General features: G+C 48.3%; 1 protein-coding gene across 10 annotated transcripts in view; it reads left to right on the top strand.

Annotated features, from left to right (window-relative positions):
• Positions 1-15275, top strand: part of LOC127009380 (pleckstrin homology-like domain family B member 1) — a 145875-nt gene that overhangs the window by 40218 nt on the left and 90382 nt on the right. For 9 of the 10 annotated variants that reach the window (XM_050882416.1, XM_050882415.1, XM_050882410.1 and 6 more), the window contains one exon: positions 1373-1495. In XM_050882416.1, coding sequence (XP_050738373.1) covers positions 1373-1495 — 123 coding nt within the window. Of the gene's footprint in view, positions 1-784; positions 937-1372; positions 1496-15275 lie in introns of those variants that run through there. The other variant, XM_050882419.1, reaches the window with a different exon arrangement.

The following is a 15275-nucleotide window of genomic DNA, read 5'->3' as shown; positions in this document are numbered from 1 at the left end:
GCTCGGCTGGGCGGCGAGGTGACTCCTTGGGGCAGGTGAGCAGGTGTGCTGGGTGGGTGGGAGACAGTGACGGGTGGCCTGTGAGGAAGGGGAAAGGTTGAGGCATGTGAAGGTGACAGATGTGGAGGTAGTTCGGCAGAGCACATGTTCCTGCCAGCACAGGTGCGGAAAGTTAAACTGGCGGAGGAGAAAGTAACGAGGAAGCGAGGGAAGGAGAGATTGCTGAAATTCTCGAAACAGGACGTTACAGGTATGCGAGACAGGTGATAAGATAGTCCGTCATAGATCAACGCTCTGGTGTCGCCGTGAGTCGCGTCTGTGTTGAGGGTTTCATTTGATCACCTGTGTCCCACAGCAGGTGTTATTTAGGCCCCCGCGGCCTCAGCGCCCGTGTGGTCACGTTCTGAATTTACATGTGCTTTGGTGTTACTCTCATATTGTTTTCGACGCGCGGTGCCAGGCGGACGCTAACCCCGGCGCCTTGGGCACGTCTCGACCCTTGAGGTGCGAGGCCGTAGAGGCGGTGTGGAAAGTGGACCGCTGAGGGTTAGGTCCGTGGTGCGGCGAGGAGAATGCCACGCCGCTGGCCCGGCGCGGCCCGCCCTCCTCTGGCGCAGATGAAATTAACGGAATGACAAGCGGTTAAGGGCACTCGTCTTCGCCTCCCCCACACCCACTCCGAGGCACTGTTCTGCCTGGTGGGGGTGAACGTGAAGCAGGCAGGAGTAGGGCAAGGGGGCATTAGGGGCGATGCGGGAAGGTTACACCACACGTCAAGACTCAAAAGTCAGCTGGACAGGCGAGAGTTCGCGGCGCCGCGTCTGTCAGTGCCCAACAGTATCTCGCAGTAAGCGGCACGGCCCCGCGCCGCCGTCAGTCGGTGAAAAGTTCGGCGGACAGATGCCTGTGGCGAGTGAGCCAGGGGCGCCAGCAGAGGTGGGTAGAGGTTCGGTTCACACGTCTGCTTGTGGCCGTGAGTGTCGTGCACGTGACGACTCTCAGGCGTCCTCGGAGGGTTGCTTGGCCGTTGCCTGGCGCGAATGGCGGGACTGTAACCCGGGGAGCCGAGGCCGACGGCGACGGACCTGTGGGAACGGGGCGCCGGGGTGCCGGGGTGCTGGGACGTGTGCTGGCTGCTCTTGGTGGATGATGGACATACACACACACACACACACACACACACACAAGAAAGATGTTTGCTCGCTCGTTTGAGGTGAACTCATGTATGTTATGATTGGGCAAAAAGAACAAAACACACACACACACACACACACACACACACACACACACACACACACAACACACACACACACACACACACACACACACACACACAACACATCAGTAACCCGTCGTCCCTTCTCTGCCGCAGGTTGCATGATATGTCTGGGCCGGAGTAACTATTTCCGCTTCAACCACCCGGCGGAGGCCCAGCAGATGCGAGCCATCCTGCCCAACGCCAGGATCAGTATGGTGCCCATCAATTTCTACCCAGGTAAGTAATGCTGCCCCTGCTCAGCCTGCTGCTCACCTTCCTATCGCGACCTCATTTCTCTTGTTTCGTTTTCTGCTCGTCCTCTTCCTCCTCTTCATGTCTCTTACTTCGTTTTCTCTTCTCATCGTCTTCTCCGTCGCCTCCTTCGCCGCCACTGTCGTTGAGGTAATTGTCGTTCTCCCTCCACCTTCTTCCCTTCCTTCTGCATTTCTTCGTTTTATTTTCTCATCGTCTTTGTCGTCGCCTCCTTCGCTACCACAGTTGTTGAGGTAATTGTCGTTTTTCCTCCACCTTCTTCCCTTCCTTCTGCATTTCTTACTTCGTTTTCTCTTCTCATCGTCTTCTTCGTCGCCTCCTTCGCCGCCACTGTCGTTGAGGTAACTGTCGTTTTTCCTCCACCTTCTTCCCTTCCTTCTGCATTTCTTACTTCGTTTTATTTTCTCATCGTCTTCTTCGTCGCCTCCTTCGCTACCACAGTTGTTGAGGTAATTGTTTTTCCTTACTCTCTTCCCTTCCTCCTCTTCCTTTCTATTTCTCATTTCCAATTATTTTCCTCTTTTCTTTATAAATACTCCACAATTTGCTCGCTCATTCTTCTTCTTCAATATTTTCTTATCACTGTCTTGCCCCTCTATATAAATACTCTACATTTTGCTCGCTCATTCTTCTTCATTATTTTCCTCTCACATCCTTGCTCCTCCCAACCCTTCCTACCCTGCTCACTCTTATCCTCACCCTCTCTCACCATGTCTCCCTTCCTTACCCTTCCACTTTTTCACCCTTCCCTTGTCAATACTTCCCTCTTGCTTCCCTGCACATGTCCTACCCCACCCCTTTCTTATCCTGGGTCCCCTTCCTTCACCCCTGCATCATGTCTCCCCTCCTTCCCCTGTCAGTTATTTACCCTTCCCTCATCCCCTTCCTTTGCCATTACTTGTCCTTTCCCTCCCTGCATACCTCCTCCATCATCTCTTCCCCCATCACCATTTTTTGCTCCTCTATCTATACTGGCCCTCTTCCCTTCTCTCTCTCTCTCTCTCTCTCTCTCTCTCTCTCTCTCTCTCTCTCTCTCTCTCTCTCTCTCTCTCTCTCTCTCTCTCTCTCTCTCTCTCTCTCTCTCTCTCTCTCTCTCTCTCTCTCTCTCTCTCTCTCTCTCTCTCTCTCTCTCTCTCTCTCTCTCTCTCTCTCTCTCTCTCTCTCTCTCTCTCTCAAAACTGTTGCAATACTTTGAAATCTCACTTCCCCATACCATCCGAAACTCGTGTGTGTGTGTGTGTGTTTGTGTGTGTGTGTGTGTGTGTGTGTGTGTGTGTGTGTGTGTGTACAGTTATGGACGTAAAAAACTTGTGTGACTGTTCATGGATTTTGTTACAGTGTGCTTGTGTGTGTGTGTGTGCGTGTGTGTGTGTGTGTTTATTTTTGTGTATATGTTTGTGTGGTAACGTTTAGCAAAGTTAACTTCCCAGAAGAGTTAAACAAGCAATGACTTTGTTTTTGTTTTCCTTCTTTTCCTGTTTCCTTCACTTCATTTATCTGTTCGTTTATTATTTGTTCATTATTTAGTTATTTTTCCTTCATTATTATTTGCCATGTTATTTTTCCTTCATTATTTTTTTGCCATGTTTTTTATTTAGCTGTTTTTATTATTCCCTTTTCCCACCTTTAGCGTAGTCATCCTCGCTGTCCACACTCCCTTACACACCTCGTCCCTCCCTCCCTATACGTAACCATCCACACTCCCTTACACACCTCGTCCCTCCCTATACGTAACCATCCACACTCCCTTACACACCTCGTCCCTCCCTATACGTATATATAACCAATATTGCCAACACCTCTCGCCTTCCCGCACTTCCCTTCTGCCCTGCTCTCATCACTCACCCATACCATTACCATAAGTGGCTATTACACTGGGCAAATTTTCCGTGGATCTTCAGTCAAACCACGATGTCCGTTGGCGTGGTTCTCATATTTCCGTGGTTTTCTGACGTGTCCACGATCTTCCAAAGCTACAGTAGATTTCACCGAAGGAAGACGGTGTTACTCACCATCATCATCATCAGCAATAATAAGAAATGAGAACCACGCTAGCGGAAATCGTGGTTTGACTGAAGATCCACGGAAAATTTGCCCAGTGTAATAGCCCATTAACTCTTACTCGTTCTTACCATCCTCCTTTTCTTAGGCCTTCCTTCATACCCACCTCTTACTTTCCCTCACCCTATACAGCTCTCTCTCACCTCTACAGTATATAAACACCGCTCCCATGCCTGCACCTCCCCCCTGCCCTTCTCTCACCTCTAACATCATTCTCCCTATTTCAGACCCTCCTCCTCCTCCTCCTCCTTCACACCAAAAAGCTCTTTCTCCTTCACTCCATGCAGCTCTCCCTCAGCTCTCCACTATTACCAGCACACCACTCGCCTTCCTGCACCTCCTTCCATCCCTCTCTCACATCATCCTCCCTTTCTGAGACCCTAATCCTCCTTCTTCACACCCTTACTCTTAAACACTCGCTTCTCACATCAGCCATTTCTATAGGTCAAAGAGGGGGTCAGTCTGGCTCCAATGGGTGTTTCTTCAGGTTCATGGTACAGAAGAAGACTCACACTACCACCAGGGTCATAAAACTACCCCTGGAAATGCCCACCACTCCTACGAAAGCCTTGTCAAATATGTGTTCTTGGGAGGCGATATGTCTTGTATATACCCTACTCTCTCATTCTCTTACTCTCCCTCCATACATCTCTCCCTTGCCTCTCTCACACGCTCATAAACCTTCACATCAGCACCCCACCTGCAGTGCCCATTGAACGGTGCATTCTCGTTCCCACACTGCTTTTCATGCCGCCTCCTCCCCCCCTCACTCCCCTCCCCTCTCACAAACACATACCAAGCACAACCTCTTTTTTTTCCCACCTCATCCTCTCCCTCCTTCCCTCCTGGTTCCCCTTCGTGCTTTTGTCAGCATAATCGGTCCTCGTCTCCCTCCTCCCTCCTTCCCTCCTTCACAAACCCAACTCTATTATCTGCTGTGTCGTGTTCTGGCTATCCCACAATCCCATGCATGCACCAACCCCCTCTCTCAGCATTGCACAGTGCCTCCCCGAACTTCATATCTTCCTTTATTCTTTTGTCCTTTCTCTCCCTTCTCTTCTTTTCTTTCCCTTCCATCCCTTCCTCTCCCCTCCCTGTCATTTCTTTCCTTTCTCTTCCTTCCCTTCTTTCCCTTCCCTTCCCTGTCATTCCTTTCCTTTCTCTCCCTTCCCTTCTTTCCTTTCCCTTCCATCCCTTCCTCTCCCCTCCCTGTCATTTCTTTCCTTTCTCTCCCTTCCCTTCTTTTCTTTCCCTTCCATCCCTTCCTCTTCTCTCCCTGTCATTCCTTTCTCTCCCTTCCCTTCTTTCCTTTCCCTTCCATCCCTTCCTCTCCCTTCCCTGTCATTCCTTTCCTTTCTCTCCCTTCCCTTCTTTCCTTTCCCTTCCATCCCTTCCTCTCCCTTCCCTGTCATTCCTTTCCTTTCTCTCCCTTCCCTTCTTTCCTTTCCCTTCCATCCCTTCCTCTCCCCTCCCTGTCATTTCTTTCCTTTCTCTTCCTTCCCTTCTTTCCTTTCCCTTCCATCCCTTCCTCTCCCTTCCCTGTCATTCCTTTCCTTTCTCTCCCTTCCCTTCTTTCCTTTCCCTTCCATCCCTTCCTCTCCCTTCCCTGTCATTCCTTTCCTTTCTCTCCCTTCCCTTCTTTCCTTTCCCATCCATCCCTTCCTCTCCCTCCCTGTCATTCTTTCCTTTCTCTTCCTTCCTTCTTTCCTTCCCTTCATCCCTTCCTCTCCCTTCCCTGTCATTCCTTTCCTTTCTCCCTTCCTTCTTTCCTTTCCCTTCCATCCCTTCCTCCCTTCCCTGTCATTCCTTTCCTTTCTCTTCCTTCCCTTCTTTCCTTTCCCTTCCATCCCTTCCTCTCCCTTCCCTGTCATTCCTTTCCTTTCTCTCCCTTCCCTTCTTTCCTTTCCCTTCCATCCCTTCCTTTCCCCTCCCTGTCATTCCTTTCCTTTCTCTCCCTTTCCTTCTTTCCTTTCCCTTCCATCCCTTCCTCTTCTCTCCCTGTCATTCCTTTCCTTTCTCTCCCTTCCCTTCTTTCCTTTCCCTTCCCTCCCTTCTTCTCCCCTCCCTGTCATTCCTTTCCTTTCTCTCCCTTCCCTTCTTTCCTTTCCTTCCATCCTTCCTCTCCCTCCCTGTCATTTCTTTCCTTTCTCCTTCCTTCCTCTTCTCTCCCTGTCATTCCTTTCTCTCCCTTCCCTTCTTTCCTTTCCCTTCCATCCCTTCCTCTCCCTTCCCTGTCATTCCTTTCCTTTCTCTCCCTTCCCTTCTTTCCTTTCCCTTCCATCCCTTCCTCTCCCCTCCCTGTCATTCCTTTCCTTTCTCTCCCTTCCCTTTCCTTTCCCTTCCATCCTTCCTCTCCCTCCCTGTCATTCCTTTCTCTCCCTTCCCTTCTTTCCTTTCCCTTCCCTCCCTTCTTCTCCCCTCCCTGTCATTCCTTTCCTTTCTCTCTCTTCCCTTCTTTCCTTTCCCTTCCATCCCTTCCTTTCCCCTCCCTGTCATTCCTTTCCTTTCTCTCTCTTCCCTTCTTTCCTTTCCCTTCCATCCCTTCCTTTCCCCTCCCTGTTATTCCTTTCCTTTCTCTCCCTTCCCTTCTCTCCTTTCCCTTCCATCCCTTCCACTCCCTTCCCTGTCATTCCTTTCCTTTCTCTCCCTTCCCTTCTTTCCTTTGCCTTCCACCCCTTCCTCTCCCTTCCCTGTCATTCCTTTCCTTTCTCTCCCTTTCTTTACTTTCCCTTCCATCCCTTCCTCTCCTCTCCCTGTCATTCCTTTCCTTTCTCTCCTTTCCCTTCCATCCCTTCCTCTCCCTTCCCTGTCATTCCGTTCCTTTGTCTTCCTTCACCTTCCTTTCTTCCCATCTCTCCTTCCTATCCTTTCCTTCTTCTGCCTTCTTTCCTTTCCCTTCCCTGCTTCCTTTCCTTCCTCTCCCCTCCCTTCCTTTCTCTTCCTTTCCTTCTCCCTTCCTTCCCCTCCCTTCCCTTGCTTTTCTTCCTCTCCCTTTCTCCTTCTTAGCCTTATTCTTCCAATCCTTTCCTTTCTCTTCCTTTCCCTCTTCCTCTCCTTCCTCCTCCAATCTGTCCATTCTTTTCTTCCCTTCCTTCCTCTCCCTTCCCTTTTCTTTCCATCCCCTTCCCTTACTCAACCACAGAAGGCAGGCACCCTCTCTCCCCCCACCCTTGCCTTACCTTACAGAGCTACCCCTCACCCTCTTTCTCTTCCCTTTCCCCACACCTCAACATATACAGTTACAACACACACACACACACACACACACACACACACACACACACACACACATCAGAATCCCTTCGTCCTAAACTTAACACAGCCCTCCCAATCACATCCCTTTCCCTTCCCTCCCTTTCCCCATTTGACTTGCCAATTTGCAGACTTTCGACTTCCTTTCCACGCACAAACATGTCTATAATTTACACGTTGAAGGATCCACATCGTCCTAAACTTAACACCCCTCAACATCCCTCACATCCCTTTCCCTTCCTTCCCTTGCCTGATTTATATTTGCAGACTTTTTACTTCCTTTGCACACACACACCCACTATTTACACGTTACATTATGATCCCCCTTTATCCTAAACACTTAAACCCATCTCCCTCATCACATCTCTTTGCAGCCTTTCCTTTTCTTCTTCCTTCCCTTGCCTGACTCATATTTGCAGACTTTTTACTTTCTTTCCACACACATACCCATTATTTACACGTTACATTATGATCCCCCTTCATCCTAAACACTTAAACCCTTCTCCCTCATCACATCTCTTTGCAACCTTTCCCTGTCTGACTCACCAATTTGCATGCTCTCGCCTTCGATTCCACGCACAAACACACTATTTACACGTTACACAATCACCTTCGTCCTAAACTTAACACTCCTCTCTCCCCATCACATCCCTTTCCCTTCCTTTCCTTACCTGACATATTTGCAGACTCTTTACTTTCTTTCCTCACACATACCCAATATAATTTACACTTTACATTATCCCCCTTCGTCCTAAACTTAACACACCGCTTACCATCACATCCCTTTCCCTTCCTTCCCTCGCCTGACTCATATATGCAGACTTTCGACTTCCTTTCCACACACATACACACTATAAACACATTACGGAATCCCCTTCATCCCCTCTCTCCCCATCACATCCCTTAACCTTTCTTCCCCTTCCTCACCCATTGCCTTCCCCCTTGCCTGACTCATACTAATTTGCAGACTTTCGACTTCCTCTCCTCACACATACTATTTACACTTTACAGAACCCCCCTTCGTCTTAAACTGAACACCCGTCTCCCGCATCACAAATCACAAATCTAGACTCTTTCCCTCTCTTCCCCTTCTTCACCCATTGCCTTCCCTCTTGCTTGACTCATACTAATTCGCAGACTTCGATTTCCTTTCCACACACATACACACTGTCTACACATTACGGAATCCCCTTCATCCCCTCTCTCCATCACCTCCCTTTCCCTTTCTTCCCCTTCCTCACCCAAACGCCTTCCTCCTTTCCTAACTCATACCATTTTGCAGGCTTTCGACTTCCTCTCCACACACATACGCACTATTTACACTTTACAGAACCCCCCTTCGTCCTAAACTTGACATCCCTCTCCCGCATCACAAGTCTAGGGGTGTGGAGTCGGATATAAAAAAAGTTCGACTCCGACTTGACTCCGGCTTCTGGAAATTTTGCTGCGACTTCGACTCCGACGCCTCCCCCCCCCCCACCCCCACCCCCACCCACCCACCCACACACACACACCCTCTTCCTCTCTTCTGCAGTACAGTGGTAGGCAAATCAAACCCCGCCACACCACACAGCGCACCACATCCAGCTACACAACATCACACGTATCGGAAAGAAGTCGGAGTCGGTGATATTTTTACCGACTCCGACTCCGACACCGGCCAAAAGTAGGCGACTCCGACTCCGACTCCGGCCAAAAGTAGGCGACACCGACTCCGACTCCGGTCAAAAGTAGGCGACACCGACTCCGACTCCGGTCAAAAGTAGGCGACACCGACTCCGACTCCGGTCAAAAGTAGGCGACTCCGACTCCGACTCCGGTCAAAAGTAGGCGACACCGACTCCGACTCCGGTCAAAAGTAGGCGACTCCGACTCCGACTCCGGTCAAAAGTAGGCGACACCGACTCCGACTCCGGTCAAAAGTAGGCGACTCCGACTCCGACTCCGGCCAAGAGTAGGCGACTCCGGTCAAAAGTAGGCGACTCCGGTCAAAAGTAGGCGACACCGACTCCGACTCCGGTCAAAAGTAGGCGACTCCGGTCAAAAGTAGGCGACTCCGGTCAAAAGTAGGCGACTCCGGTCAAAAGTAGGCGACACCGACTCCGACTCCGGTCAAAAGTAGGCGACACCGACTCCGACTCCGGTCAAAAGTAGGCGACACCGACTCCGACTCCGGCCAAGAGTAGGCGACTCCGGTCAAAAGTAGGCGACACCGACTCCGACTCCGGCCAAGAGTAGGCGACTCCGGTCAAAAGTAGGCGACACCGACTCCGACTCCGGCCAAGAGTAGGCGACTCCGGTCAAAAGTAGGCGACTCCGACTCCGACTCCACACCCCTAATCACAACGCTAGACTCTCCCTTTCTTCCCCTTCCTCACCCAGTGCCTTCCTTCCCCTCTCCTGATTCATACCAGTTTGCAGACGTTCGGCTTCCTCTCCACACACATTCACACTATTTACACGTTACAGAATCCCCTTCCTCCCCTCTCCCCCATCACGTCCCTTTCCCACCCTTCCCCATCCCCCTCGCTTGACTCATACCAATTCGCAGACCTTCAGCTTCCTTTACACACACATACACACACACACACACACACACACACACACTGTTTGCACATAACATAATTCCTCGTCGTCCTAAATTTAAAACCCCGTTCCCCATCATCTCTTCCCCTTTCTTCCCCTTCTTTACCCACCCCCTTGTCTGACTCATACCAATATGCAGACTCTTAACTTCCTTTCCACACACATAGACACTATTTACACCGTGCAAAATCCCCCTTCGTTCTTAAATCAACCCCCACCCCCCCCTTTCCCCATCACATCCCTTTCCCTTTCTTTCCTATCGTCCCCTTCCTCACCCAGGCTGACTCACACCAACTTGCAGACTTTCGATAGCCTTTCCACATGCATTTTACACTTTACATTATCCCCCTTCGTCCTAAACTTAAAACCCCGCTTCCCATCACATCCCTTTCCCTTTCTTCCCCTGCCTCACCCTGCCTTTCTTATCTATAGTCACACCAATTCGCAAACCTTCGACTTCCCTTTCACACACACGCAATCACTCTATTTACGCATTAAAGAATCTCCTTCATCCTCACTTAAAAACCTTCTTGCCTGACTCATACCAAATTGAACACTTCCTTCTTCCTTCCAGACACGTACACACTCTATCTATACATTTGAGACTCCCCCTTCGTTTAAAACTTGTTACCTTTCTTACCCATCATTCTTTACCCATTCCTCCCCTTCCTTACCCACTGTCCTCCCCCTTTCCTGACTCATACAAATTTAAACACTTCCTACTTCCTTCCAGACACATACACACACTATCTACACATTTGAGACTCCCCCTTCGTTTAAAACTTGTAACCTTTCTTACCCATCATTCTTTACCCATTCCTCCCCTTCCTTACCCACTGTCCTCCCCCTTTCCTGACTCATACAAATTTGAAAGCTTTCGATCTCCTTTCCACACATACATAAAGGTTGGTATTATAAGATACTTTCTCTCCTAACATCAGCTATTTCTAAAGGTCAAAGAGGGGGTCAGTCGGGTTCCAATGAGTGTTTCTTCAGGTTCACGGTACAGAGGAAGGGTCAAACTACCATCAGGGTCATGAAACTACTCCTGGAAATGCCCACAACTCCTACGAAAGCCTTGTCAATTAGGTGTTCTTGGCCAACGAAATGTCTTCTAATACGACCCAATATACTCTTTACGCAGCTTAAGATCATCCTCTTCAACTTAAAACCCCTCTCCCTTATCACATCCCTTTGGACTCTTCCCTTTCTTCCCCTCCTATCTAGCACCTCCCCACCCAAACCCTCTCCTGACCCACGCCAGTTTGCAGGCATTTAACTAGCTTGCGTTTTCTCGGGGTTATAAAAATGGACACGCGAGGGAGAGGAAGGGCACGACTGGGGCAGAGGAGGAGGAGAGGGACGGGGCAGGCAGTGGGTGGTGAAGGAGGGCCAAGGGAGGAGAGGGATGAGGCAGAAGGGGCAATGAAAGAAGGGCCACAGGAGGGAGAAGGTTGGGGGAAGGAGAGGGACGAGGCAGGTGGTAGGTGGTGAAGGAAGGCCCACAGGGGGGAGAAAGGGGACGGGGCAGGGCACCATGGGGCAGTGAAGGAAGGTGCACGGGGGGAGAATGTTTGGGGGAGGAGAGGAACGAGCTAGGCGGTGGGTGGTGTTTCTCAAGGGGAGATATTCAGCAGGGGAGCATTAGGATGAGTTAAGGGCCGGGCCGGGGAGGGAGGGAGAGGGTGGGGTTGTTACACTCAGCTAACGATGCTCTGGGGCCGCGTGATGCTAAACACACACACACACACACACACACTGTCTCTTCTCCCTTCACCTCCTTCACTGTCTATCTCTCAAAATATCTTATACTCAATTATACACTTACGGTACAGCTTGAAAATTAGATGATAGACGAGGGAGGGAAGGAGAAAAGGGTGAAAAAAGATTAAGGAGTTGGAGGAGGAGGAAGAGGAAGGTGTGAAGACAAAGAACGATGAAGAAAGGAAAGAAGGAAGGGGGAAGGAAGAGGAGAAAAATGAGAGGAAGAAGAGGAGGGAGGAAACACACACACACACACACACACACACACACACACACACACACACACATGCAGCAACAATGGCCAACAGATTATGTCAAACTATTCAATAATTATGTTTGGTGTCACGACCGACGGAGCGGAATACCTTGCAGCTTTTCTCACAAATGTTGCACGAATCGAAGAAGGAAAAACAAACAAAAAAACTTAACCTTGCCTCACCGACACACGTACACAGACACGCCCACCGCTTTACGAGACACCAACAACATGCTAAGGTCTGTGTGTGTGTGTGTGTGTTGTGGTTTCTATAAGAACTTCCAGCCTCCTTCCTTCCTTTCTCTTGTTCTCTCCTCGTTCCTCCATGGCTCGCTTCACTCCCCTGACTCTATGTACGGTCCCCCTTCCTCCCCCCCCCCCAGCTCTCCTCCTCTTCCTCTTCCCCTTCCTTCCTTTACTTCTTCTTCCTGTTCTTGACGACTTCATCCTTCCAATTATCCTTCCTTTCTCCTCCTCAGTCTCCTTCACTTCCTCTATCTTCACCCTTTCCTTCTCATTTTCCTTTATCCTTTACCCCTTCCTCCTTTAATTCATTCTCCTTCCTTTACTTCATCCTTCCTGTTATCCTCCTTTCTCCTCCTCAGTCTCCTTCACTTCCTCTATCTTCACCCGTCCTTCCTTCTCTTCACTCTTCCTTCTTATTTTTCCTTTATCCTTAACCCCTTCCTCCTTTAATTCATTCACCCTCGCATTCACTCCCTTCCTCAACTTTCCTGACCTTCAATCCTTCCATCTCCTCTTCCTCCACCCCTTCCTCCTCTTCTTCCTTCACCCCATCCTCCATATTTTACCCTTCCCCTCATTCATTTTCCCTTTCATTCACCCCTTCCTCATCTTCCTCCACCCTTTCCTCCTCTCCTTCTTTAACCTCTTCCTCCTTATATTTGCCTCTTTCCTTTACTCCTTCCTATTCTCATTCATTTTTTTTCCTTCTTTTCATTCATTCCTCATCTTCCTCTGCCCTTCATCCCTTCCTCCTCCTCAACCTCTTCCTCCTCTTCCGTCCTTCTCAAGTCTTCCTTCCCACCGTTTTTGCACGCGTCAGGCTCCTCCTCCCTCCCTCCCTTCCTCTCCCTCCTCCCCCTACCGCGGCGACGCTCTCAGGCGGGCGCAAACTAAACAAAACACTCGGAGTAGCGCCGCGACGCCACAGAGAACGGAGGAGTAACAGCTGATGCCGACCATTTTACGGGGACTGCTCTATTTTCGGAAGACTGGTGCAGCAGACCCAGGCACGTGACACTACTTTTAGCCGCCGACTTTGTGCTGTTGTGTCTTTGTACAAGTGGAGAGTTTGGTCTCTGGAGTTTATTTTTGTTTATTATATATTTTTACATCAATGAAGACAGCACAAAGGCATTCAAAGAAACGGAGAAACAAATGAGTATATGTTTGTGTTGATTTTGTTAGGGCTTTTCGAACTAGGAAACTGTAGTGGGAAAAGAAATGGGAGAAGGAGAAAAGTGAGAAGAGTTACGGAATTGGGGCCTTTCTGTCTTCATAAGGGTTGAGCGTCTGCCCTTTGGAGTTGATGTTGTGTTTGTGTTGATTTTGATAGAGCTTTTAGAAGTTGAAACTGTAAAGGCGAAAGAAGTGGGAGAAAAAGGAAAGTAAAAGTAGCTATGGAATTGGGGCCTTTCTGTCTTCATAAGGGTTGAGCGTCTGCCCTTTGGAGTTGAGACTGTGTTTGTGTTGATTTGATAGGGGTTTTAGAACTAGGAAACTGTAGGGGGAAAAGAAATGGGAGAAGGAGAAAAGTGAAAAGAGTTACGGAATTGGTGCCTTTCTGTCTTCATAAGGGTTGAGCGTCTGCCCTTTGGAGTTGAGACTGTGTTTGTGTTGATTTTGTTAGGGCTTTTAGAACTAGGAAACTGTAGGAGGTAAAGAAATGGGAGAAAGAGGAAAGTAAGACTAGCTTTGGGATTGGTGCCTCTCAGTCTTCTCAGGAGTTGGGCGTTTACCTGTGAAGTTAAGGCTGTTTGCGGTTACTTGAATAGAGATTTAGAACAAAGAAGCCATGGCAAGTATAGCTAAAAGGGTACGGAGCAAACCCAGACGATTATATCACTTCAACTACCCATAAATTTGGCGCTGCCCAGTTAAAAAGTTCGAGCAGGATTTTCAGACAAAGGGACTATATCATTTATGTACAAAAACAAGAAAAGAAAACATACGCAGCAAACCCAGACGATTATATCACTTCAACTACCCATAAATTTGGCGCTGCCCAGTTATAAAGGGGTTGAAAGTCTTTGTTCGAGCAGGATTTTCAGACAAAGGGACTATATCATTTATGTACAAAAACAAGAAAAGAAAACATACGCAGCAAACTCAGACGATTATATCACTTCAACTACCCATAAATTTGGCGCTGCCCAGTTATAAAGGGGTTGAAAGTCTTTGTTCGAGCAGGATTTTCAGACAAAGGGACTATATCATTTATGTACAAAAACAAGAAAAGAAAACATACGCAGCAGACCCAGACGATTATATCACCTTCACTACCTGTCCAGTTATACAAAGGTAGTGTTCGTTTAATTAGGATTTTAAAACAGAGGGACTACGGTATATAAAAAGTACATAAACAAAAAGTCAGATACAACCAAGAAATATATCAGTTCATCTACCGAGTTTTAATGTTGTTCAGTCCTTCAGTGCCATCAGATAAGATTAATAGTTTCAGAACAAAGAAACTATAATAACAACACAAATAAAATTGAGAGGCGGAAGTGACGGATTGGACATATGTGCGAGTCACTGAGCAAAACGGATGTTGTGTGTGTGTGTGTGTGTGTGTGTGTGTGTGTGTGTGTGTGTGTGTGTGTGTGTGTGTGTTTGGCAGGATCAAGGTTTACAGGCAGGATGCAGGCTGTGGTGTTTAGGTGTGTGCACAAATGCTTGATTGGCCGTGAGGATAAGAGCGCACAGAGGAAGAGAAGAATGCCGGATGGATGAAGGACGAGTTAAAGGACGAAGATAGGAAGTGATCGTCGTGGTTTATATTAGATAACAGATAAAAAGTAATAGATAATATAATGATAAAGAACAAGAAATATATTAGACACGAGACAAAAGGTTGTAATGTTGTAATGATAAACAACAAAAAATATATTAGAGAACAGTCAGAAGGTAAAAGATATTCTAATGATTAAGAACAAGGAATATATTAGAAAACAGACAAAAGGTAAGAGATTGATGATTGATAGTTTATTGTTGCAGGTAAACAACAAGGGAGAAGGGAGGAACATGCCATCCCAACCCCCAGGCAGGACAGAGTGTGATATTCTATGACGATTAAGTACAAGGAAAGGACTCTGAACTGAGCAGGTCGTATCACGCGTAGAACTGATAACATGTGGAGAAGCAAGTAATGAGTATAACTGATAAGAAATGGACAACCAAATAACCAGAGTGGTGACCCAGAAACTATGGTCGGTATAATAAGACACTTTGGCTTCTCACAACAGCTATTTCTAAAGGTCAAAGAGTGGGGTCAGTCGGGTTCTAATGAGTGTTTCTTTAGGTTCACGGTACAGAGGAGGGGTCAAACTACCATCAGGGTCAATAAAACTACTCCTGGAAATGCCCACAACTCCTATGAAAGCCTTGTCAAATATGTTTTCTTGGACGACGAAATGTCTTATAATACGACCCATGGTAAAAGTCAGGACAGACAGAACACCAGGTGGAGAGACGGAGCAGGATGGAGCACACTATAACATCGGACAGAGAGAAGTGGAGGACGTTGGGAAAGGCGTTTATCCTGCAGTGGACTAGTAATGAATGACGATGATGATGATGACG

Source organism: Eriocheir sinensis, chromosome 40 (genome assembly GCF_024679095.1).
Source record: "Eriocheir sinensis breed Jianghai 21 chromosome 40, ASM2467909v1, whole genome shotgun sequence".
Lineage (NCBI taxonomy): Eukaryota > Metazoa > Arthropoda > Malacostraca > Decapoda > Varunidae > Eriocheir > Eriocheir sinensis.
This window is presented reverse-complemented; position numbering and strand designations above follow the sequence as displayed.